Source organism: Scyliorhinus torazame, chromosome 2 (genome assembly GCF_047496885.1).
Source record: "Scyliorhinus torazame isolate Kashiwa2021f chromosome 2, sScyTor2.1, whole genome shotgun sequence".
NCBI classification, from domain to species: domain Eukaryota; kingdom Metazoa; phylum Chordata; class Chondrichthyes; order Carcharhiniformes; family Scyliorhinidae; genus Scyliorhinus; species Scyliorhinus torazame.
In genome coordinates, this window is record NC_092708.1 from 159,827,661 (window position 1) to 159,854,467 (window position 26,807).

The 26,807-nt window shown below is 44.1% G+C and overlaps 1 protein-coding gene across 13 annotated transcripts in view; it reads right to left on the reverse strand.

The window, feature by feature from the left end:
• Positions 1 to 781: 781 nt before the first annotated feature.
• LOC140392940 (serine/threonine-protein phosphatase 6 regulatory ankyrin repeat subunit C-like) overlaps positions 782 to 26,807 on the reverse strand; it is a 361,058-nt gene continuing 335,032 nt past the window's right edge. For 8 of the 13 annotated variants that reach the window (XM_072478764.1, XM_072478782.1, XM_072478729.1 and 5 more), the window contains 3 exons: positions 26,300 to 26,382; positions 19,226 to 19,317; positions 15,138 to 18,980 (listed from right to left, as the gene is read on the reverse strand). In XM_072478764.1, coding sequence (XP_072334865.1) covers positions 18,700 to 18,980; positions 19,226 to 19,317; positions 26,300 to 26,382 — 456 coding nt within the window. In that variant the 3' untranslated portion in view covers positions 15,138 to 18,699. Of the gene's footprint in view, positions 1,002 to 15,137; positions 18,981 to 19,225; positions 19,318 to 26,299; positions 26,383 to 26,807 lie in introns of those variants that run through there. The other 5 variants (XM_072478798.1, XM_072478816.1, XM_072478806.1 and 2 more) reach the window with 5 other exon arrangements.

The window sequence follows — 26,807 nt, forward strand, 5'->3', positions numbered from 1 at the left end:
TCAGCAGAAAAGAATGGAATCAGATTAAAGTTGAACAATGGAGGAGGAGCAGTGGAAGAGGATGGTGTGGTCAACATTGTCAAAAGCTGCTGAGAAGTCATGAAGGAAAATGAGGAATATTTTACCAAAGTCACATAAGAATTCATTTTTGACTTTCACAAGAGTTGTTTCAGTACAGAGAAGGGGTGGAAATCTGAATGTATGGATTCAAATGTGGAAGTTGCAAGAAAGAAGCGCATGGATTTAGGAAGCAAGGAAAACATTCATGGATTTTGGACAGTAAAGGAGGTTTGGAGATGGGGTGGTAGTTTGCAAAGGCCTAGGGGGTCAAGAGTGGGTTTTTTTGAGGGAGAAAGATGGCAGATTTGAAGGCAATGGAGGGAGTACCTGAGGAGAAGGAACTGTTAACAATATCAGCTAAGGGGGTGCAAGAATTGGAAGTTGGGTCATCAGCAGTTTGGAAGAGGATTGAGGGAGGAAATATTGTGTGTGTGTGTGGGGGGTGGTACCTCAAAGACAAGTTCAGCTCAGAGAGGAATAATGGGCAATAGACACAAGACTGGAGAAAGATTAGAGTTACAGGTGGTTTGGGTTGGATGCGGGACAAGCTTGATATAGCAAAGGGTATATAATGTAAGAAAATGTGAATTCACTTTGGTAGTAAAATTGGAAAAGCAGAATTTTTAAAAAATGTGTGAAATTTGTAGATGTTGATGTACAAAGGGTCTTGGGTGTACTTGTGCAAAGAGTTAGAATGAAGGTATAGCAAGCAACTAGGAAGTCAAATGACACATTGGCCTTTATTGCAAGGGAATTGGAGTACAAGAATAAAGGCACCTTGCTACGATTATACAGGTCTTTGGTGAGATCACATTTGGAGTACTGTATGTTTCTGCTCGTCTCTTCCATATATTAAACCTCCAGAGGTCACAGCCATTGGTGACTGTCTCCCAGTTGTCAGTGTTCATGTCTGCCATCTTCAGACCTCATTTGCAGGTATCCTGTAGCAAAGATATGGAAACCCAAAGGGTTGTGACCTAGTGGCCTGGGCACTGGATAGAAAATCTTTGGGTTTTCGGGAATCATCTATGTAATGAACGTGGCCATGCCAGCACAGACATCATTGGCTTAGCAATGAATGAATGCTGATTGAATTAGCATGCTCCAGGATCTGAATTGGTGACCTTGCCTCGCTGAGATATTCCAAGCATCCTTTGGAGACAGAGTGCAAGTGTTCAGCATTTTCTTCTAACATATGTTGTCTAGGTCTTGCTACTCGCTGAGGGAACAGGCTTGTTAGGCACACCATTTCATGTTCTCAGCAAGGTCTCTGTTGCTCTTACTCAGCTTGGATATAACAGCTACAGCTTTTCCAAAGTCTGAATGATTTCAGCATTAAGTGACAGATTGCTGGTGATTGTGGAGCCTAGGTATGTGCAGCTATCAACAATTATTATTATTTTATAGAATTATAGAATTTACAGTGCACAAGGAGGCCATTCGGCCCATCGAGTCTGCACCGGCTCTTGGAAAGAGCACCCTACCCAAGCCCACACCCCCACCCTATCCCCATAACCCAGCAACCCCACCCAACACTAAGGGCAATTTTGGACACTGAGGGCAATTCAGCATGGCCAATCCACCTAACCTGCACATCTTTGGACTGTGGGAGGAAACCGGAGCACGCGGAGGAAACCCACGCACACATGGGGAGAACGTGCAGACTCCGCACAGACAGCGACCCAAGCCGGGAATCGAACCTGGGACCCTGGAGCTGTGAAGCAATTGTGTTAACCACTATGCTACCGTGCTGCCATATTTAAGGAAGGATATATTTGTATTAGAGGAAGTGGAGCCAAGATTCACTAGATTTGTTCCTGGGACGAGGATTATACTTTGATGAGGGGTTGAGTAAATTGGGTCTATATTTTCTGAAGATTAGAAGAGTAAAAGGTGATCTAATTAAAACATATAAGATTCTGAAGGGGCTTGACCGGAGAGAGATGGAGTGGTCATTTCCCCTTTCTTGTGTATATAGAACATGAGGGAAGTCTCAGTTTGAGGCCAATTATGTTTGACTGTGAAGAGGACATATTTCTTCACTCAAGTGTTGCGAATCTTTGATGTTCTCTAATCCAGAGGGTTGTGATTGCTCCATTGTCGAATATATTCAAAGCTGAGACAGCCAGATTTGTTGTCTCGCAAGCAATTGAGGGATGTGGGAAGTGGGCTCGAAAGCAGAGTTGATGCCAGAAATCAGCTATAATCATATTGAACGGCAGTGTAGACTTGAAAGGCCATATGGTCTACTTATGCTTCTACTTTTTTATTTCCATTACTTGTCTGTCAGTGCTCATTTTCCTCTGTTCATGTAACTTCAAATTAGGGATTGAGTGTGAATGCTCATATAAACGTCTAGACATACTTACTATACTTTTAATTTGAGAAATGTACATTTTGTGGTATCACAATTTGACATATTCATAGCATCCATGTATGAAAATAGTGACAGTGCCAACCTTTCTAAAATGTTCTCACATTTTTTTAATTGTTTGCTAACAATTCAAGGTCCTTCAGAATTTATCTACATTGCTTCCCTTCATCAAACTCAGTATCATGTGGTGCAACCATTCAGAATCAAATAATGGGCAAAGTCATCTTGATGCTCACTTAATACTACTGATAAGCCTCTTAAAGTCAGGCCCACATTGATATTGCTTCTCATTTTTCTTCAACTATACTTTCATGAACAGAGGCTAATGCTCCAGTTTCTTCAGCCTCAAAGATACTGTGCACTTTCTTCATGTCTATGCTTCTAATTTACAGTATCCAGTTTGAACCAGTCACATATTCTTCTACTGTAGCCAGAAATGTTAATTTTGCTCCGATTTTCACATCTTTCATAGCTAAGATTGCAACTCTGGTTGGAGGTATTGCTGGAAATTTGACCACAATTTTCTGCCCACATGATATATGACCATGTGACATTTGCAACTATTACTGCATTTATCTTTCAAGGATTGGGTTTCCTGCAGTTGAGTATCTTTGTTTGTGGTTTTGTGTCAGTTGCTATTGTGCTGGAAGCTAGTTCCGAGAAGGGGAAGGTCACCTGTGAGTAGGTGAAAAAGTAAATCAGAGATGGGGGATACTTCGATTTCACCAGTAACTAAAAGTAATTTACTGAATTTGCACCAGTAATAGCAATATTGCTATTAATCACATTTGCCTCATAACCAACAGTAATAAAATAACTTATAGTCTTTATGTAGCTAAGCGTCAAATTACAATATCCTACTGTGGCGGCAGTGTGCTTTTGGGGGAAAGCTTATATTCAATGTTGGGGTGATGGCCCCGTTAAGAACTAGGTTTCGCTGGAATATAATTTCTTGTAAGAGTACATTTCTTGCTTCCAGTAACTGATGCAACCAAGGTGCCTGCGAGCTAAACAAGTTTCATCTGGTTCAGTTTTCACGCAGGGTTTTAGTTGAGAATACGCTGACAGCAGGGAACATTTCTTTCAAGCAGAATTCAGTTGAAATTCTATCTGCTGGCTAAAAGGGTGTTATGGCGAGGCCATATTGGATTTGGTACTGGGTAATGAACCAGGACAGGTGTTAGATTTGGAGGTAGGTGAGCACTTTGGTGATCGTGACCACAATTCGATTACGTTTACTTTAGTGATGGAAAGGGATAGGTATAGGCTATTAGGGGGAAAGGCAATTATGATGCGATGAGGCAAGACATAGGATGCATCGGATGGAGGGGAAAACTGCAGGGGATGGGCACAATGGAAATGTGGAGCTTGTTCAAGGAACAGCTACTACGTGTCCTTGATAAGTATGTACCTGTCAGGCAGGGAGGAAGTGGTCGAGCGAGGGATCCGTGGTTTACTAAAGCAGTCAAAACACTTGGCAAGAGGAAGAAGGAGGCTTATGTAAAGATGAGACATGAAGGTTCAGTTAGGGCGCTCGAGAGTTACAAGTTAGCTAGGAAGGACCTAAAGAGAGAGCTAAGAAGAGCCAGGAGGGGACATGAGAAGTCTTTGGCAGGTAGGATCAAGGATAACCCTAAATCTTTCTATAGATATGTCAGAAATGTTATCCTGCAGAATGTTTGAGGTCAGAATGTTTGAGGTGAGGGAGCAGTGTCCCTGCTGATCTCATCTGTGGGAAGTGCACCCATCTCCAGCTCCTCAGAAACCGCGTTAAGGAACTGGAGCTGGAGTTGGATGAACTTCAGATCATTCGGGAGGCAGAATTGGTCATAGATAGAAGCACACCGAAGAATAAAGATAGGTGGGTGACGGTGAGAGGGGCTGGGAGGAAGCAGTCAGTACAGGGATCCCCTGTGGCCGTTCCCCTTAGTAACAAGTATACCGCTTTGGATACTGTTGCGGGGGACGACTTACCAGGGTTAAGCCATGGGGTACAGGTCTCTGGCACAGAATCTGTCCCTGTTGCTCAGAAAGGAAGGGGGGAGAGGAGTAGAGCATTAGTCATTGGAGATTCCATAGTTAGTGGGATAGATAGGAGATTCTGTGGGAACGAGAGAGACTCACGGTTGGTGTGTTGCCTCCCAGGTGCCAGGGTGCGTGATGTCTCGGATTGTGTTTTCGGGATCCTTAAGGGGGAGGGGAATCAGCCCCAAGTCGTGGTCCACATAGGTACCAACGACATAGGTAGGAAAAGGGATGGGGCTGTAAGGCAGAAGTTCAGGGAGCTAGGGTGGAAACTTAGATCTAGGACAAACAGAGTTATTATCTCTGGGTTGTTACCCGTGCCACGTGATAGCGAGACGAGGAATAAGGAGAAAGAAGAGTTGAACATGTGGCTACAGGACCTAAAGAGAGAGCTAAGAAGAGCAAGGAGGGGACATGAGAAGTCTTTGGCAGGTAGGATCAAGGATAACCCTAAAGCTTTCTATAGCTATGTCAGGAATAAAAGAATGACTAGGGTAAGAGTAGGGCCAGTCAAGGACAGTAGTGGGAAGTTTTGCTTGGAGTCCGAGGAGATAGGAGAGGTGCTAAATGAATATTTTTCGTCAGTATTCACACAGGAAAAAGACAATGTTGTCAAGGAGAATACTGAGATTCAGGCTACGACACTAGAAGGGCTTGAGGTTCATAAGGAGGAGATGTTAGCAATTCTAGAAAGTGTGAAAATAGATAAGTCCCCTGGGCCGGATGGGATTTATCCTAGGATTCTCTGGGAAGCTAGGGAGGAGATTGCTGAGCCTTTGGCTTTGATATTTAAGTCATCTTTGTCTACAGGAATAGTGCCAGAAGACTGGAGGATAGCAAATGTTGTCCCCTTGTTCAAGAAGGGGAGTAGAGACAATCCAGGTAACTATAGACCAGTGAGCCTTACTTTTGTTGTGGGCAAATCTTGGAAGGGTTTATAAGAGATAGGATGTATAATCATCTGGAAAGGAATAATTTGATTAGAGATAGTCAACATGGTTTTGTGAAGGTGACCAAACAGGTGGATGAGGGTAAAGCAGTTGATGTGGTGTATATGGATTTCAGTAAAGCGTTTGATAAGGTTCCCCATGATAGGCTACTGCAGAAAATATGGAGGCATGGGATTCAGGGTGATTTAGCAGTTTGGATCAGAAATTGGCTTGCTGGAAGAAGACAAAGAGTGGTGGTTGATGGGAAATGTTCAGACTGGAGTCCAGTTACTAGTGGTGTACCACAAGGATCTGTTTTGGGGCCACTGCCGTTTGTCATTTTTATAAATGACCTGGACGGCGGCTTGGAAGGATGGGTGAGTAAATTTGCAGATGACACCAAAGTTGGTGGAGTTGTGGACAGTGCGGAAGGATGTTACAAGTTACAGAGGGACATAGATAAGCTGTGGCGCTGGGCTGAGAGGTGGCAAATGGAGTTTAATGCAGAAAAGTGTGAGGTGATTCATTTTGGAAGGAATAACAGGAAGACAGAGTACTGGGCTCATGGTAAGATTCTTGGTAGTGTGGATGAGCAGAGATCTCGGTGTTCATGTACATACATCCCTGAAAGTTGCCACCCAGGTTGAGAGGGTTGTTAAGAAGGCGTACGGTGTGTTTACATAGAATTTACAGTGCAGAAGGAGGCCATTCGGCCCATCGAATCTGCATCGGCTCTTGGAAAGAGCACCCTACACAAGGTCAACAGCTCCACCCTATCCCCAGTAACCCCACCCAACACTAAGGGCAATTTTGGACACTAAGGGCAATTTTCCATGGCCAATCCACCTAACCTGTACATCTTTGGACTGTGGGAGGAAACCGGAGCACCCGGAGGAAACCCACGCACACACGGGGAGGATGTGCAGACTCCACACAGACAGTGACCCAAGCCGGAATCGAACCTGGGACCCTGAAGCTGTGAAGCAATTGTGCTATCCACAATGCTACCGTGCTGCCCGTTAGCTTTTATTGGTAGAGGGATTGAGTTTTGGCGTCATGAGATCATGTTGCAGCTGTACAAAACTCTGGTGCGGCAGCATTTGGAGTATTGCGTGCAATTCTGGTCGCCTCATTATAGGAAGGATGTGGAAGCATTGGAAAGGGTGCAGAGGAGATTTACCAGAATGTTGCCTGGTATGGAGGGAAGATCCTATGAGGAAAGGCTGAGGGACTTGAGGTGTTTTTGTTTGAGAGAAGAAGGTTAAGAGGTGACTCAATTGAGGCATACAAGATGTTCAGAGGATTAGATAAAGTGGACGGTGAGAGCCTTTTTCCTCGGATGGTGATGTCTAGCACGAGGGGACATACCTCTAAATTGAGGGGAGATAGATATAAGACAGATGTCAGAGGTAGGTTCTTTACTCAGATAGTAAGGCCGTGGAATGCCCTGCCTGCAACAGTCGTGGACTCGCCAACACCATTCAAATGGTCATTGGATAGACATATGGACGATAAGGGAATAGTGTAGATGGGCTTTAGAGTGGTTTCACAGGTCGGCGCAACATCGCGGGCCGAAGGGCCTGTACTGCGCTGTAATGTTCTATGTTCTAACTGAAAGCCTCTGGGTGCGATTCTCCAGCCGTGTTGTGCTCTCGCTTGAGCGCAACACGGCCGGTGAATGCCGGGAAAGGCCTCCAGCGAGCCTCCCAACAGGTTCCACGCCTCCCGGAATTCTCTGAAATCTCACAAGACCTCGGAGTCGGAACCCCGCCCAAATGGACGGGACTGAATGACGCTCGCGAAGGTACGTCGTAAACCTACTTGCAACCTATCTGCGCGGAATCTACCGGCCTCCCCAGCGAGGCTGAAGCCAGGCGCCAATCAGTGCTGGTCCACACAAATGTGGACATCACCTGAGGCACGCCCCCGGTGGGCCGAGTCCCCGATGGCACGCTCGCGTGTGCTCACACCGTTCGGCAACTTTGCATGGTGGCTGCGGACTGAGTCCAGCGCCGCCACAGTCGGGGGGGGGGGGGGGGGGGCGTTCCGCTGTCAGGGGGAAGCTGTGACGCTTCCAGCGTTCCGGTCGACTACATCTGCAGCAAGTGTAACTAATGGCAGCTCCTCACAAGCCGCGTGGTTCGGTTGGAGCAACAATTAGATGCACTTACTAGAATACAGGTGGTGGAAAGCACCATAGGTAGGAGTTATAGAGATGTGGTCACACCCAAGGTGCAGGCAGAGAGATAGATGACCACCAGAAGGGGCAGGCAGTCAGTGCAGGAATCCCCTGTGGTTGTCCCCCTCTCGAACAGGTATACCACTTTGGATACTGTTGGGGGGAATAGCCTATCAGGGAAAAACAGCAGCAGCCAGAGCAGTGGCACCACGGCTGGCTCTGATGTTCAGCAGGGAGGGTCAAAGCGCAGAAGAGCAATAGTCATAGGGGACTGTATAGTCAGGGGCACAGATAGGCACTTCTGTGGACGTGAAAGAGACTCCAAGATGGTATGTTGCCTCCCTGGTGCCAGGGTCCAGGATGTCTCAGAACTGGTAGCGGGCATCCTGAAGGGGGACGGCAAACAGGCAGAGGTCGTTGTACATGTTGGTACTAACGACATAGGCAGGAAGGGGCATGAGGTCCTGCAGCAGGAGTTCAGGGAGCTAGGCAGAAAGTTAAAAGACCGGACCTCTAGGGTTGTAATCTTGGGATTACTCCCTGTGCCACATGCCAGTGAGACTAGAAATAGGAAGATAGAGCAGCTAAACACGTGGCTAAACAGCTGGTGTAGGAGAGAGGATTTCCGTTATCTGGACCACTGGGAGCTCTTCTGGGGCAGGTGTGACCAGTATAAGAAGGACGGGTTGCATTTAAACTGGAGGGGCAAAAATATCCTGGCCGCGAGGTTTGCTAGTGTTACACGGGAGGGTTCAAACTAGTATGGGAGGAGGGTGGGTACTGAAGCAATAGGTCAGAAGGTGAAAGCATTGAGGGAAAACTAGGGAATAGGGCCAGTATGGCTCTGAGGAAGAGCAGACAGGGAGATGTTGCTGTAAACAACGGGTTTGGTGGCCTGAAGTGCATATGTTTTAATGCAAGAAGTATAACGGGTAAGGCAGATGAACTTAGAGCTTGGATTAGTACTTAGAACTATGATGTTGTTGCCATTACAGAGACCTGGTTGAGGGAAGGACAGGATTTAGATGTTTCAGACGGGATAGAAGGGGATGTAAAAGGGGGGTGGAGTTGCGCTACTGGTTAGGGAGAATATCACAGCTGTACTACGGGAGGACACCTCCGAGGGCAGCGAGGCTATATGGGTAGAGATCAGGAATAAGAAGGGTGCAGTCACAATGTTGGGGGTTTACTATAGGCCTCCCAACAGCCAGCGGGAGATAGAGGAGCAGATTACAGGTAGACAGATTTTGGAAAGGAGTAAAAACAACAGGGTTGTTGTGATGGGAGACTTCCCCAATATTGACTGGGACTCACTTAGTGCTAGGGGCTTGGACGGGGCAGAGTTTGTAAGGAGCATCCAGGAGGGCTTCTTCAACAATATGTAGATAGTCCAACCAGGGAAGGGGTTGTACTGGACCTGGTATTGGGGAATGAGCCTGGCCAGGTGGTAGAAGTTTCAGTAGGGGAGCATTTCGGGAACAGTGACCACAATTCAGTAAGTTTTAAAGTGCTGGTGGTCAAGGATAAGAGTGGTCCTAGGGTGAATGTGCTAAACTGGGAGAAGGCTAATTATAACAATATTAGGCGGGAACTGAAGAACCTAGATTGGGGGCGGATGTTTGAGGGTAAATCAACATCTGACATGTGGGAGGCTTTCAAATGTCAGTTGAAAGGAATTCAGGACCGGCATGTTCCTGTGCGGAAGAAGGATAAATACTGCAAATTTCGGGAACCTTGGATAACAAGAGATATTGTAGGCCTCATCAAAAAGAAAAAGGAGGCATTTGTCAGGGCTAGAAGGCTGGGAACAGACGAAGCCTGTGCGATATATTAGGAAAGTACGAAGGAACGGAAGCAAGGAGTCAGGAGGTCTAAAAGGGGTCACTAAAAGTCATTGGCAAATAGGGTTAAGGAAAATCCCAAGGCTTTTTACACGTACATAAAAAGCAAGAGGGTAGTCAGGGAAAGGGTTGGCCCACTGAAGGACAGGGGAGGGAATCTATGTGTGGAGCCAGAGGAAATGGGCGAGGTACTAAATGAATACTTTGCACCAGTATTCACCAAAGAAAAGGAATTGGTGGATGTTGAGTCTGGAGAAGGGTGTGTAGATAGCCTGGGTCACATTGAGATCCAAAAAGACGAGGTGTTGGGCGTCTTGAAAAATATTAAGGTAGGTAAGTCCCCAGGGCCTGTTGGGATCTACCCCAGAATACTGAAGGAGGCTAGAGAGGAAATTGCTGGGGCCTTGACAGAAATCTTTGGATCCTCACTGTCTTCAGGTGATGTCCCGGAGGACTGGATAATAGCCAATGTTGTTCCTTTGTTTAAGAAGGGTAGCAAGGATAATCCAGGGAACTACAGGACGGTGAGCCTTGCGTCAGTGGTAGGGAAATTACTGGAGAGAATTCTTCGAGACAGGATCTACTCCCATTTGGAAGCAAATGGACATATTAGCGAGAGGCAGCATGGTTATGTGAAGGGGAGGTTGTGTCTCACTAACTTGATAAGAGTTTTTCGAAGAGGTCACAAAGATGATTGATGCAGGTAGGGCAGTGTATGTTGTCTATATGGACTTCAGTAAGGCCTTTGAGAAGGTCCCTCATGGCAGACTGGTACAAAAGGTGAAGTCACATGGGATCAGGGGCGAGCTGGCAAGATGGATGCAGAACTGGCTAGGTCATAGAAGGCAGAGTAGCAATGGAAGGGTGCTTTTCTGATTGGAGGACTGTGACTAGTGGTGTTCCGCAGGGATCAGTGCTGGGACTTTTGCTGTTTGTAATATTATATAAATGATTTGGATGAAAATGTAACTGGTCTGATTAGTAAGTTTTCAGACGACACAAAGGTTGGTGGAATTGCGGATAGCGATGAGGACTGTCAGAGGATACAGCACGATTTAGATCGTTTGGAGACTTGAGTGGAGAGATGGCAGATGCAGTTTAATCCGGACAAATGTTAGGTAATGCATTTTGGAAGGTCTAATGCAGGTAGGGAATATACAGTGAATGGTAGAACCCTCAAGAGTATTGACAGTCAGAGAGATCTAGGTGTACAGGTCCACAGGTCACTGAAAGGGGCAACACAGGTGGAGGTAGTCAAGAAGGCATACGGCATGCTTGCCTTTATTGGCCGGGGCACTGAGTATAAGAATTGGCAAGACATGTTGCAGCTGTATAGAACCTTAGTTAGGCCACATTTGGAGTATAGTGTTCAATTCTGGTTGCCACACTACCAGAAGGATGTGGAGGCTTTCGAGAGGGTGCAGAAGATATTTAACAGGATGCTGCCTGGTACGGAGGGCATTCGCTATGAGGAGCGGTTGAATAAATTTGGTTTGTTCTCACTGGAACGACGGAGGTTGAGGGGTGACCTGATAGAGATCTACAACATTATGAGGGGCATAGACAGAGTGGATAGTCAGAGACTTTTTCCCAGGGTAGAGGGGTCAATTACTAGGGGGCATAGGTTAAGTTGCGAGGGGCAAGGTTTAGAGACGTACGAGGCAAGTTTTTTCACATAGAGGGTAGTGGGTGCCTGGAACTCGCTGCTGGAGGAGATGGTGGTGAAAGCAGGGACGATAGTGACATTTAAGGGGCATCTTGACAAGTACATGAATAGGATGGGAATAGAGGGATACGGACCCAGGAAGTGTAGAAGATTTTAGTTTAGATGGGCAGCATGGTCGGCACAGGCTTGGAGGGCCGAAGGGCCTGTTCTTATGCTGTACTTTTCTTTGTTCTTTGGGGGCCTTCGTTGGGGGCTGGGGGGACTGGTGGAGGGTGGTCTGGGGGTTACATTGGGCTGGTTACATTGCGGCAGTTTTTGGCAGGCCGGGTCCGCATGTGGCTGCCTCTATGCGCATGCGCGGCCATGCACCCGGCCGTTCTGCGGCCGTATCCACAGATAAATCTACTAGCCCCCCACCGGACGGAGGATCGGTGCGGGGACGGCGCCAACTTTCTGGTCGTAAGACCAGACCGATCCTGCAGAGCGTACAAAACCGCAGGATAGGAGAATCGAGCCCTACATCTTTGGGACGATTGAATGAGATTTGAAGGGCCAACCTTACCAGAAGTGGAAGGCCCAAGAAATCTCAACACTTTTCAAATGTTTGAAACACTCAGACTAAACGGTTAATCTTTAAATTTATGCTAAGTATCTGACTTGAGTTTTTGGGGGGGGGAATTTAATGTGTGTAGAAGGAAATTTGAAATAAGAAGTTTGGTTTATAACATAACCAAGTGTGTTCATTGTCACGTTCATATGTTTCAGTCCTGTCCAAAGCTGGAGGGTTACTGGAAGGAGGATTTTAAGGTAATCTCTAAAGTGGTGCACGTTAAACTGGACCAGGGCCCTTGGCAGGCCATATTCGGGGTGTCGGACCAGCCGGGGTTGGAAACGGGTGCGGATCGCCCAAAGGCGGATCCTGTTGGGCTGGAGAGCAGCCTCTCCACCCTGTGCCCTGGCATGACGGGTGGACCTGTTGGAATTCTTGACTCTTGAGAAGGTTAAGTTTGAACTGAGGGGAAGAATGGAGGGGTTCTACAATTCATGGGCGTTATTCATTATGCACTTTCAAGAATTGGATATCAAACATTAGGGGGGGGGTTGGGAGGAGGACTGCATGTGTTAATGGTGACTATGGGTGATTCCTGATTCCTTTTTGTTTGTGTTAACATGCAGGCAGTCGTTTGGAGGTTGGTGGGAGGATGGGATTGTTGTTGTTGATATGGGGATTGACATTATATTCGTTACTGCTTATTGTTTATGGGCACAAATTTGGGAGAAAATGTGAAAAAGGAGAATAAAAATATATATTTTTTAAAAATGTGTTCATTGTACTTTTACATCTTTAACTGATTTTTTAATAGATAGTGTAGTTATTAACATTCTTGTTCTTTGTTTCAGACAGTGAACTTTATGACCTACTAAAATTATAACACTATCTGCAACTAGCAATAATACTATAATTCACTGATAATCATCTTAACAGCCAGAAATTCCTTGCACTGTATAAGGCAGCATCAGGCTCACCAGTCTATGCCACTTTTAAAAGGGAAAGGGAGATCGGACATGATTCCTTGGATTCTAGTTTACACTCCAAATCCATGTGAAGGTGACAACTCTGACTGGGAATTTTGGGCGAAGCTAATCCATACTTGAAACTTCATGAATCAAAAATGGTTGGCACAGACCAACCTGAACCAAACTAAAAAAAAAAAAATCACACAAAGAGCAATCGGCTTGTTTTGTTTTGACATTTCTCAGTCATAATCTCTATTTCAGCTCCTTTTGAATCTACTCTCTGGGCTCGGACTCAGGGAAAATTTCCCTTAATTATATTAACTACAGCACAAGACACCATTCAATCCTGAAAACCCATTTCCCTGCCCCCCCCCCCTCCCCTTTTATATTCCCCCTCTTCAAATACTTATCCTGGTTCATTTTTAACTTAATTTTCAGGGGATAATTTTGGTGAAAGGGAGAAAACAGGTGCCAAATGGGTGTTGTGCTAATGAGACAAGTCTGTTTGAAAATCTTGTTCTGACACACAATTTTGGTCTTAATTGCCAATCATCATAATTTGGAGTTACTTGGAAGTGCAAAGGCATACACCTGCAAATTTAGTAGTCAAATGATATAAATGCAATTTTATTTTTACAGGACTACACATGGGCTGCATGAACTCACTTCCAAAGTTGAATGGGCTAGCTGATGCACAGCAGTAGTTTCTGGAAAGCTCAGGGACTAAGTGAAAGGGTGTTCATGTCTGACACAGCACTGGAGGAGAAACAGAGAAAGATTTCCGGTATCTGCAGAGGGGAAGCAGTCTATGGTGCCCTCCCTGTCCCCCTCTCCTTTAGCAACTGGTACTGCTTTCCTTGGCCATGTCCCTCCTCCCATTCCTCCTGCAGACCAAGGGGGACCTCGAGCAAGATGCAGATGACCAAGCACTCCATTCCTCCCATTTCCTATAATATGCCCAATAAGGTAGCAAAACACAACACTCATTCTTTTTAGATGAAGTCCTCGGAGAATTCAAAATAAGGTTTGATAAGAGTGTTGAATTTTTGACAGAAAGTTCCAGAAAGTCTCCAGATACATTTCAAAAGTCCTCTTCAATCCTCCAATAGCAAGTGTACTGTAAAAGGCAATATATCTTTAAATAGCACTTTTAGTCAGCAATGACATGCTTACTCCTGTTCAGATAGATGCTGTAAGGAAAGGTTATTAAATGAAGCATTATCCTCCAAAATACCATGCCACTCTTTAGCTTGCATTTATATAGAATTTTGCATGACCACTGGACATCTCAAATCACTTTGCAGCCAATGAAGTACTTATGGAATTGTAGTCACGATTGCAATGCACCTACAAACAGGAATGTGATAATGACCAAATAATCTGTTTTTTTATCATCTTTTCCATTCATCTGAATTGGCAGATGGGGGTCTTGGTTTAACATCTCATCTGAAAGAAGGCATTCTGACAACGGAGTACTCCTTCAGTATTGCATAGGAATGTTAATGTACACTAGTAGCAATTTAATTGTCAAATCAGCCCCTTAAAGAATCCACCAGGTAGCGATTACTAGCCCCTGCTTCACCAAGTCTTGCATCAAACTTGAGCTAAAGCAGAAGTGTAACTCTGCGGCACGGCAGCACAGTGGTTAGCACTGCTGCCTCATTGAGCCAGAGTCCTGGGTTCGATTCCGACCTCAGGTGTCTGGAGTTTGCACATTCCTCGAGCATCTGCTCGGGTTTCTTCCGGGTGCTTCTGTTTCCTCTCATAGACCAAAGATGTGCAGGTTAGGTGGATTGGCCATGCAAAATTGCCCTGAGGTGGGGTTACAGGGATAGGGTGAGGGATTGGGCCTAGGTGGGGTCCTCTTTCGGAGGGTCATTGCAGACTCAATGGGTAGAATGACCTCCTTCTGTACTATAGGAATTCTATGATTCTAAGACACCAACATGGCTGTCTCATGACTGCCGAGCGTACAGCCAAAATTGCATCTTGTTCACCTCATTGACATGTGGGACATCTCTCTACTTAGAAGCTTTCAGAGGGCAGCACAGTGGCGCAGTGGTTAGCACTGCTGCCTCAGGGCACCGAGGTCCCAGGTTCGATCCCGGTTCAGGGCCACTGTCCGTGTGGAGTTTGCACATTTTCCCCGTGTTTGTATGGGTTTCACCCCCACAACCCAAAGATGTGCAGGGTAGGTGGGTTGGCCATGCTAAATTACCCCTTAATTGGAGAAAATGAATTGAGAATTCTAAATTTATTTTTAAAAAGCTCACAAATTACTAGTTTGATCAACTTTATTGGGACATTTTTCATGGAAACATAAATTGCATTAGTTGCTCACTAATTAATGTAATACTATCACTAGCAATAGTTCTCAAAGTTTTTATTTAAAACATTTGGGTTTGAATTGGAGTGTAAAGTAGTTTTGTTGCCTGATTAACAACTCATGTTGTCATCCTAAGAGCATGCCGAAACTCACTGCCTAGACTAACAAGTTAAGAGTGAAAAGTTAAGCAAGGTAACAAATGACTGCTGGATCTCATGATATCTTACAAGATGAAAATATTTAATTCAACAAAGCTTTATCTTTTATGCAAAGTTACAGAAACAAATCAATAGTCAGACCTTGGTGGATTTCAAAATTATTTGACTTCAAAATCAAGAGACAAAGACGTAGATTTTGACTTTTGGGTAATCGATTTCAGCTTTAGCTGGCCACCCATTCTGGCAGCAAAGTGGACCCATGGTCTTCAGATTCTGGCCTCATTTATATTTGTCAGTCAAGCTTCCGGTTGCAAAACAGGCATTATTACCAGCAAGGTTTAAGTTACAAGTTGCGGGGGAGGGTTCACAATCATGGAGAGTGGGGTCCCCAGGCAACAGTAGCTCAGATTATTATTGGGGACCTTGGAGGAACACTCTCTCTTCTGGGGCCGCCAAAAATAATTCACGGCTTCCTTTAATAAAGCTTCTTTTTCTTTCTTCATCCATGGATCTGATCACAAGTGTCATAGTCTTGTGTCAGAGAACCTCAGTTTCTACATTAACAGGGGCCTACCATCTGAAATGGGCAAACATTCTGGGCAACCAGTGATAAGCCCCTTTTTAAAATGTAGTTGGCTACATTGTCGACATTAACTTCATGGGGCAAGGCTACCAATCCCATTTAAGGCTGTTACCAACTCATTAATGCTGGTAAGGTGCCTCAAAATTAACCCCAAATATTTTTTTTTATGATTAAGCATCAAGTAGAAATGAATGGTTAAAAACAGCTTCAGTATGCTTCTCAGCAAAAAGGAGAAAAGGGACGGAATTGAATTCGCCGCCAACAGCGCACCCCCGCTGTGGGTTTCCCGGTGGCGTGGGGTGGCTTCAATGGGAAATCCTATTAACAAGCGGCGCGAGTATAGAATCCTGCCACCACGAACAGCGCGCTGCCAAGAAACACATGACTTGGGGAGCGGAGAAACCAGCCACAGATCAATTAATCAAAATTATTGGCTGCAGATATTCAGGAGTTAAGTTCAGAAAGTATTTTAAGAAAGATGACATAAGTCAACATGTTGCATCAGCATCTGTACCCTTTATTTTCATAAAAATATACAGTATCTGAATGCTTTAATTTTAAAAAGTAGTTCACAATTACTGTTAGGTACTTCTACAAATCACTGAAGCATTCAGTAGTTCACAAAAGTCTAAGAGCAAAGTGTGCTTGAGGTCCAGGCTGGATTTAGATTTGGATTTATTTCTTATACTTTAACAGTTTTGAAGTACATCAAAAAATGTCTTAAGCTTCATACCCCTCCTTAACTGTAGAAATATGACCAAATACATAAAATTTCCACAGACCATTGCTTCCACCATACATGTTCATTTTCACTAGATTGTTACACATTCACTGCATAAAACAAAATATAACACTGTCACCGTATCATGATACTGCACTATACTGTAACAAGACATATTGCACATGCTAAAGCATATTAGACGAGATTACCAAATGGAAGATATAGGCGTTGTAAATGGATAGACTACTGCATCAGCTTCCACAAATAATTGTTTTTATGGTTTTAAAATACACAGTCAGATTGTCTAATTTGTAAATGCCCTTTTCCAAATAATAACAATTTATGATCAGCCAAGTCTTTTAAGCAAGACTTCACTTTTAAAATATCCTACAACACTGCAAAAACAATCCATGATGGTTTGGTGAACAAACCACTCTTCATTCAGATGTTTTTGGACCTTTAAAAAGAAAATTTTACATTCATTGTAAATTTTAAATTTAAATTAACATTATTGCTTGGATATTACTGAATTAGCAAAATTCTACAAGATATTTGGAAACCATCTGGAAAGTAGTCATGGGCAGAAAGGCACTCTAACTATTTCATAATGCAACAAAACCAAAATAGTATTTGAACTCAACCCAAGTGAAACTATTTGCTAACAAGATTGCCAATCACAATGCAATGGATTTCAAATTTCCAGTATTTGTTTTGTCAGGCTTTTTTCTATGCTTATATTAAAAATTATAAAAAGTTTAAAAGTACTTCAATACCTGCTCAAATTTTGCACAAAAATGTATTAATTTTGTTTTCCACTGATTCATCAAATAAGTCAGCTTTAATTACACAAACAATATAATGTATTTATAAAATAGCCACAGTATAGAGAAGTCACCAGCTGATTCCATTTCAGTGAATAGAATGGAGAAACAGATTGGTCCGAAATTATACTGCAGCCTTGAGCTTTAATAAAGTTGGTTAACAAAACACTTATCTTCTCTATATACGGCTATCGCTTTTGGCATTTGTCCTTCAATTTCAGTGCTTTAATACGATATGGTACTTAACTGCGTTAAAGCAATTTCATATCAGAGGTCTCTATTCTGAAATTTATCTGCTTGGACAGCAATATACAGTACTACTGTAACAAGATAATTAAGGTCTCTTGCAAGTTTTTCAGTGCTTTTAGTCAAAGTAGCGAGGTTGCAGTAATTGCTCAGCTACTGCATTGAGCAATGTAATCGTTCCCATGTGAGGTTTTGTAAATTATTCTGAAGCTTTATTTTGCTGATTTCTAATCTAACAATATTAGATCTCACTTATATGTGAAATGCATTTTATTTGTATTTCAAATACTGCATTGTTTACTGAAACACGCTACTTCAATGTAGCTGTGAAAATATATTATGATTTTTAAAAAGGCTTTAATTTTAAGAGAACAAAAACAGCAACAGTCCCAATCTGTAGCACATTTGGTCCATTTGGCGGAGTTGGCCAGACACAAAAAGAACTTGTCATTCCACCTGTTCTGTCCCTGTCACAGGTGAGAGAATGGGTCCATTTAACACATAAGCTTTGGCAGATGAAGCAGACTTTATCAGAACAGTTCTTTGTGGCAGTTACTCTCTCTTCATCCTACAGGTGGGTAGATTTCAACAAAATTGCTATGCGTTGTTTAAAGGCTGCCAATGAGGTTGTATAAAAAGATACGAAATACCACACGCTGCTGACAGAATACTAGCCTAAAGTCGCTGGTACATTTAAAATAAAATGGTGCCATCAAGTTTTCTTGGAATCTATGAATACTTGACACTGCAATCTGGAACAGGTCATTCATGGTTTATCAGTAGTTAACGGCTCAGGTATACGGTTAGTCCCTAGCAACTCTACAACCACAAGTCTTTATTGAAGTGCAAATGCATGTTTGTGCTGATTTGTCAAGTCATAACATCTATCTTGTAGGGCAAGCAATTTGGTATGGAACAGCACGGTATCCCATAACAAATCCCATAAATTTCCACAGTTACTGCAAGTAGCAAGATTTGATGCCCAAGTACCACAAATTTGCATAAAATGTCCCAGAGACAGTGAAAATACCAATTTCTGGCAGATTTAAGCAATAGCAAATCACTTGCCCTACTCAATTATCCTCTTTACAAATTAAAACTCCAAGGTTATCCTTTCCTCCTAAATCTTGTAAGAAAAGTGCCTTTAAGTAAGTGCTTTTTTAATATGCAGTGATTGATTGATCAATTTGTAATCCTTCAACTGAGAAACAAATCAAGACTTTTCCTATACATATCAAACTTTCCAAATCAATCAGAATGTCTCAGAGTCTGAATCATTTTCATCGTCATCTTCCTGACCCCTATCCATTTTTCCTACACTGTTACACAATTGTTTGTTGAAAGAATTAATGTTGCTACCCGTATTAGGGGAATCATAGGACAGTGGTGCGTTCAGACTGTCATTTTTTATTAGACTGATGCTGAAGGACGTCATTGTGCTGGGAGGACAGAAAGGCATCATGGTTGCCAAAATGAGTGCCAGACAGTCAGCCACATCTTTGTTAGGAGCACAAGCCAGGGCTGGGGTGTGACCTGGGCACAAAAGCAGACAAGGGAATGGTTAGTATATAAGTCTTATGCAAAAACAAAAAGGGAGGTAAGACAGCAAACTCAAATTTGCTTTCAGTATGTCTGCTGCTACTGTTTTAAGTCATGCCAAAGTTAAGAGTGCTTTCAGTTAGACTTTTAGAAGTGTTGTAGTATTAAATTGTTACTTCTGGTAGGGTATTGAATAAATCAAGTGCAGCAACATTAGTAGTAAGTTAACCCATACTCACCATTTTCATCCACAGCAAGAACACTTGCTCCTTTGCTTAGTAAATCATGCACCACCTTTTTGAGCCCATTCCGAGCAGCTATGTGAAGAGGTCTGAAAATGTACATTTAAAATATGTTACCATAGAATCAAGAGCCAATTTTTTGAGTTACCAATAAGGATTGACCAACTTTATGTTTACCTAATCTCTTACTTGAGTGGTGCTGATCTGTCATGAGTTTTTAAATACAGATGGGTGAATATATTACTTATACAAGTGACAAATCAGCACTGCCATGTGAGAGGATGGGTAAGCTAAATACATCTAAACAATCAGGATTAGCAAAGCATATGGCAAAGTGAGACAGTAATTGTGTAAGCGGGCAGTAGCTCAGATGTATGACCTTCTGCTCTCTTCCAAAAGCTTCATCAAAACCTCTTGCTCCTAAACTCTTTATGACAAATCAGCATCAAGACCCCTGTGTCGCTTGTTAAGATAGTTACTATATTAAAGCTATAGGCTGGACAGTCTCCCTGGGGGTGGGAAACAGAAATAGGGACTGGTTCTGGGTCCTGAACCTATCCCTAATGGTGGAGGAAATGGTAATTCATTAGGTTTTCATGGGTCCATTCCACGCATCTCTCCGCCATCCTCCACCACGACCCCCTCCCCCCTTAACTGGCATGGAGACAAGTTCTCCAATCAATTAAGGCAGTGGTATGGTCTCAAACCTGGAGGACCAGAGCCCTTCCAGATTGAGGGGAACAGCAAGCTGTAATGGAATGTAAGTAACAAACTGGGTGCTTCAATATGGGAGCATCCCCTCGCCAAACTTTTCTTTAACTTTAAAGTAACTCAGCAACAGGCCACCACTGTGAGGGGAGAATTCCTCTCCTGGGCAGCTTCTTGTAGTTCTCACAGCCTTCCAGGCAGGGAGAGTCTCTAGGCTCGCCTGGAGCGCTGGACCCTTGGGTATTTGTGGTGTGCTATCTCCAAGCACCTAAACTGGCCCCTAACTGGTGCAGAATAAGAAGGGTGACTGAAAAATTCCAATTTTATCAACATAAATAACCAATTAAACTAAATCAAATAAACTGAAGGACAAATTAAAGAGACAATCCCTTAAGGGAAACTGCCTTAATTCCGACCAACCTCCTATCATTGACTTAATTAGGTCCTTAACGAGCTCAATCGGCTATCCACCTTGTGTGTGGTGAATTAGCCTCTCTGTAATTCGTTATTTATGTTGATCAAAATAATTGGATTAACCTTTCTGTCCCAATTCCACCTCCGCACAAATGGCCTGGAGGAAGGATGAACCTAGGGAACGGGCATGCCAGCTGGTGGGACTATTTTGTGACCCTGGCTGCTTGCGATCGTGGTCCCAGTAGAGGCCAAAAATCTAGCTCTAAATAATTGAAATTGTTATTGACTTACCAGAACAGTAACATTGAGGTTATGTTCTGTTAAACCAGACACCTGATCTAAGAATCCAGACAACATGAGTTCAAATTCCACCATTTGAATTAAGTTAAAACAAAACAGAGTAAAACAAAGGGCTGGTATTTGTAATGGTGACCACTAAACTATTGGATTATTGTAAAAATTCAATTGATTCAATAAGGGCCTTTGGAGAAAGAAACCTGGTACCCTCACTCGGCCTAGTTGGCATGCAGCTCCAGGCTGAATAAGTGTTTTTCTTCTTTACCAGCACTGTGGGTATATCTTACCACATGGAGTGCAGCAATTCAAGAAGGCAACTCACCATCACCTTCTCAAGGGCAATTAGAGATTGGCAATAATAGCTAACCAAGGGAGCCAGCGACATCCCCATCCCAAGAATGAATTGAAAAGAATGGTTCAGTGAACTAGTTAAAAAGAATAAAAAACAATGTGAAAGGATCACTCCGCTCTGACCCAAGCATTGAATCAGGACACAACAATGGAACATCCAACACAGTCTACAGTCCGAAGTTCTCCTCTCCAACAATTTTTTATTCAATTATGGATTGTAGGAATTGCTGGTTAGGCTAGCATTTATTGACAATCCCCGATTACCCTCGAGAAAGTGGTGGTGAGCCTTCTTGATCCAGTGCAATGCTGTTTGGTAGGTCGTTGCAGGATTTTGATCTAGCAATAGACGATGAAGGAAATGCAATTTCCAAGTCAGGATGGTGTGTGATTTGGAGGGAAACATACAGATCGTGGTATTCTCAAGCAACAAAACTCAAGCTCAACACCATTCAGGTCAATACAGTGCACTTATTTTTCAGGCTCTCCCAATCTTTATACAAAAGGCTTTTTTTCGGAAAATCGACACGATTATTTTGGACTTTGTATGGGCGGGGAAGGTGCCGAGGGTCGGGAGAACCCTGCTACAAAGGCAGCAGGGGGGGTTTGGCGTTGCTGAACCTGCTTCATTATTACTGGGTGGCGAATGTGGATAAGGTGTGGTGATGGTGGGAAGGAGATGGGGTAGAGTGGGTTAGGATGGAGGAGGAATCTTGTAGGGGTCCAGTTTGAGTGATATGGTGACGGCAGCGTTGCCAGTGGCACGAGTAGGTATTCAGGGAGCCAGGTGGTGCAGTTCATGGTGTAGATTTGGAATCAGTTGAGGAGGCATTTTAGGGAGGAGGGGATGTCGGTGTTAACGCTGCTGTGCGAGAATCATGGGTTTGAGCCAAGACGGATGATAGTGTATACAGAAAGTGTAGGAGTGGGGTTGGTCAAGGTGGGGATCTGTTTTTGGAGGAAGGGTTCGCCAGTCTGGAGGAACGAAGAGAGAAGGTAGAGCTGCCGAGGGGTAGTGAGCTCAGGTATCTGCAGGTTAGGGACTTCAAAGTCTGGAGGGGGTTCCCTAGGTTGCCGGGATACACCTCGCTGGAGCAACTGCTGCTTCCGGATGTGGAAGGGGAGGGAAGAATTGGGGATATATACAAGTGGTTGGAGCAGGGAGGCGTACAGGTGGTAAAGATCAAGGAGAAATGGGAAGGGGAGTTGGGAGGGGAGATCAACTGGAGAGTATGGAGTGAGGCACTGCGCAGGGTAAATGGGACCTCCTCCAGTGCTAGGATGAGCCTGATACTGTTTAAGGTGGTGCACAGGGTGCATATGACTCAGGCGAGAATGAGTGGGTTCTTCTAAGGGGTAGCAGATGATTGTGAGAGGTGTGGGCAGGGACCAGTGAATCACATGCACATGCTTTGGGGTTGTGAAAAATTGGAAAGATTCTTTGGGGATGGGGGGGGGGGGGAAAAGAACGTTCACGGTCCTATCCAGGACAGTGGGGGAGGTGGAGGATCCGGATGCTTTGGTGGCGATATTTAAGATTTCAGAGAACCCTGAGCTCATGGAGAGAAGGAAGGCCGATGTCGTGACTTCCGCCCCTCTGATTGCACGGCGGTGAATCTTGTTGGAGTGGCGGTCGGCATCGCCACCGGGGGTAGCGGCTTGGTTTGGTGACCTGTACGACTTCCTGCGGTCGGAGAAGATAAAGTATGAGTTAAGGGGCTCTGCAGAGGGGTTTGAGAAAAGGTGGGGGTTGTTTGTGACCGTGTTTGAGGAGCTGTTCCTCGCGGGGGAGGGGGTGAAAAAAGGGAAAAACTTGTACAGACTGTACAAGTCGATTACTGGGAAGTATGTTTCTTGGGGTGTTTACTTGCTGTAACCTGTTTTTATACATGTTTGCAATAAAATACATGAAAATAAAACAGAGGGGAGGTGTAAATGGGTATTTTTCTGGTTGGCAATATGTAACAAATGGTGTGCTACAGAGATCAATTTATATAAATAACTTGAAGACACAAAGATACGTAAGGTAGTAAGATGTGAAGAGGACACAAGGAGGCTGCAAAGGGATATAGATAGGTTAAATGAGAGGGAAAAGATCTGGCAAGTTTAAGATAATGTGGGAAAGTGGGAAATTATCCATTTAGGCAGGAAAAATAAAAAAGCATATTATCCAAACAGTGAGAGATTGCAGAGCTCTGAGGTGCTGAGGGATCAAGTTAACCTAATGCATGGATTGCAAAAGGCCTGTATGCAGGTCAAGCAAGTAATCAGGAAGGTTATTAGAATGTTATTATTTGTTGTGAGGGGAATTGAATGCAAAAGTAGAGAGGCTATGCTTCAGATACAGAAGTCATTGATGAGACCACATCTGGAGTACCGTGTGCAGTATTGGTCTCCTTAAGCAGTTCAGAGAAGGTTTACTAAACTAACACCTGGACTGGGCAGGTTGTCAAATGAGGAAAGATTGGACAGGTTACGCTTGTACCTGCTGGAATTTAGACTACTAAGAGGAGACTTAATCAAAATAGACAAGTTCCTGAGGGGCCTTGACAGGGTTGATGTGGAGAGGATGATTTCTTTTATGGGAGAACTTTGTACTGGGGGCTCACTATCTAAAAATAAGGGGTCAGCCATTTAGGACAGAAATAAGGAGAATTTCTTTCTCTCAGAGGGTTGTCAGTCCAGGGAACCCTTTTCCTCAAAAGATACTGAAAGCAGAGTATTTGAACATTTTTAAAGCAAAGGTAGGAAGCAAGGGGGTGAAAGGATATCAGAGATAAGTGGGAATGTGGAATTGAGGCTACAATCTTATTGAGTGGTGAAGGATGTTCAAAGGGCTGAGTAGCCTACACCTGTTCCTAATTTGCATGTTCATATGCAACATTCAGATATCACTACGGCATAATTTTTACATTTTCTACCCCACCCTCAATACCCATTTTCATCATGGGTCTGATGAAAACTGCAAATAAAAACAAAAGACAGTAATGTTCTGGAAGGAAGGTCATTTATCAGATAATGACAACAACAACTTACATCTATATTGCACCTTTAATGTTGAGAAACTACCCAAGCTTGGCCAAAGGTTTAGATTTTAAGAAGTATCATAGAAGAAGAAAGAGAGGTAGACAGACAGGCTAAGAAATTTAGGGAGGGAATTCGAGAGTTTAGGGCCCAGCCAGCTGAAGGCCGTAAATGGTGGAGCAATTAAATGTGGGGATGAGCAAGAGACCTGAATTGGAGGAGCGTAGAGATCTCAGAGGATTGTAAGGCTGGAGGAGGTTATAGTAAAGGCCTTGGAGGGATTTGAAAACAATAATTATTTTAAATCAAGCTGTTGCTGGACCAGGAACTAATGTAGGACATGTGCACAGAAATCTTGGGTATGCAGGATTTGGTGCAAGTTAGAAAAAGGGCAGAACGTTCTCGCTGGCTCGGTACTCCACAAGCTCGGTGGTAGTAGCCGCTCTAAGGGTGTGGGCACAATGGAGGCAGCACATGGGACTGGAGGGGGCGTCGGTATGGTCACTGATCTGTGACAACCACCGGTTCGCTCCGGGAGGATGGACGGGGGCTTTAGGAGATGGCAGCAGGCAGGGATCGAGAGATTCGGAGATCTTTTTATTGAGGAGGGTTTCCCGAGTTTGGAGGAGCTCGAGGAGGAGTTCGAGTTGCCAGGTGGGAATGGGTTCCGGTTCTTGCAAGTGCGGGACTTTATTTGGAGGCAGGTCCCAGGCTTCCCGCGCCTCCCACTAAGGGGGCTACAGGACAAGGTGATGTCAAAAACGGGTTGGGGAGAGAAAGGTCTCGGAAATATATAAGGAACTGATGGAGTGGGAAGGAGTTCCAGTAGGGGAGGTGAAGAGGACGTGGGAGGAAGAGTGGGAGGCGAGATGGAAGTCGGCTATGGGAGGAGGCCCTGAGGAGAGTCAATGCATCTTCGCTGTGTGCCAGGCTTAGCCTGATCCAATTCATGGTGGTCCAGAGGGCTCATATGACTGTGGCCCGGATGAGCAAGTTTTTTGAGGAGGTGGAGGACAGGTGTGGACGCTGTGGTGGAGGTCCTGCGAACCATGTGCATATGTTCTGGGCATGTCTGAGGTTGAGGGGCTTTTGGCAGGGGCTCGCGGGTGTCATGTCAGAGGTCCTGGAAGGGAGGGTGACTCTGAGTCCAGAGATGGCAATATTTGGAGTGTCAGAAGATCCGGGAGCCTGGGGAGGGTGGAAAGAGAGGCTGCCGTTTTGGCCATTGCCCCCCTGGTGGCCCGGAGATGGATTCTATTGGGTTGGAGGGTCTCAGAGCCTTAAAAGTCAAGTGTTTGGGTCAGCGACATGGTAGGGTTTCTTAGGTTGGAGAAAATCAAGTTCGCCTTAAGGGGTTCATTACAGGGGTTCGCTCGGAGGTGGCAGCCGTTCATCGACTTCTTCAAGGAAAATTGACCGTCAGCAAGGGGAGGGGGGATTGGGAAGGTGGACCATGATAGTTAGGGATAGGCTTGGGGGGAAATGATTATGTTATTGTGGGTTTTTTGTTTGTTGCATCTCTTTGTTTAAAATGTTAAAATTATAAATGCCTTTCTAAAATATTTTCTAAAAATAAAGAAAAAGGGCAGAAGAGGATTGGAATAGTCAAATTTAGAGATGACAAAGGCATGGACAAGGGTTTCAACAGCAGCTGACACAAGGGCAGAGTTGATCGTGGACAGTCTTGGTCATAGAATGGCTATACAGTCTGAAGCTTATTTTGGCATTAAATATAACATCAAGCTGGTACATTGTGCTGTCCAAACCTTGACATGAAGTCAATCTAATTCTGCTTACAAATGTTACCGCTGCCTAATGTAAAGATTTCCTATGCGCTTTTGAGTTTGTTGGAATAGAATCATAGAATCTCGATTCGTCAGAAGGCCATTCATCCCAACGAGTCTGCAGCAACCCTCTGAAAGAGCGCTCTATCCAGGTTCACTGTCCCACCCACCCCACCCTATCCCCATAACCTAACCTGCACATCCCTGGACACTAAGGGGCAATTTAGCGTGGCCAACCCACCTAACCTGCACATCTTTAGATGGTGGGAGGAAACCAGAGCACCCAGAGGAAAACCATACAGAATGGGGGACAATGTGCAAACTTCACACAGACAGTCGGGAATTGAACCCGAGTCCCTGGCGCTGTAAGACAACAGTGCTAACCACTGTGCGCCACCATTTGTATTCTGAAAATTTCCCTCTCCAAAATAGCTACAATTATTTTGAAATTATTTTTTCAAAGAAGTAAATTTACTGAGAAACAATTACTACTTACGTTTGCAGTGCATTGTTTGTTGCATTAATAAAGCTTGCACCATCCATCTTCTCAAGGATGAACAAGGCGCATTTTTCATGACCCTGCCAGAAATGAGCACAATTCATATTAAATTCTGTGCATACTTTATATGTACCATTATCATGCTTTGAAGCTTTATTCATTTAAGAAAGTTTTCTTGATTATATGCTGGGCTAGCAGCATGAAGGCTTCGTTTCCTGTTTATCCAGGTATATCCCAGATAAATTTCTACTTCCTTCAGTTCAATTCTTACTCAATTTCAACTGAATCAAAAGCTTTGAATCTCCACAAAGTTCCCCAAAACAAAATCTGATTTATCGCAGCCCTAATACCTATGTACATGGCATTTAATATTTTATTTTCTACATACAACTCATTTCTAATTTCCGCTCCAAAAGCTGCAGCATACAGCTCCAGAAAGTTACATAATCAATTGCTGTATATGGTCAGTCAGCTGATTTTTGACAGGATAGCATTTGGGGACATT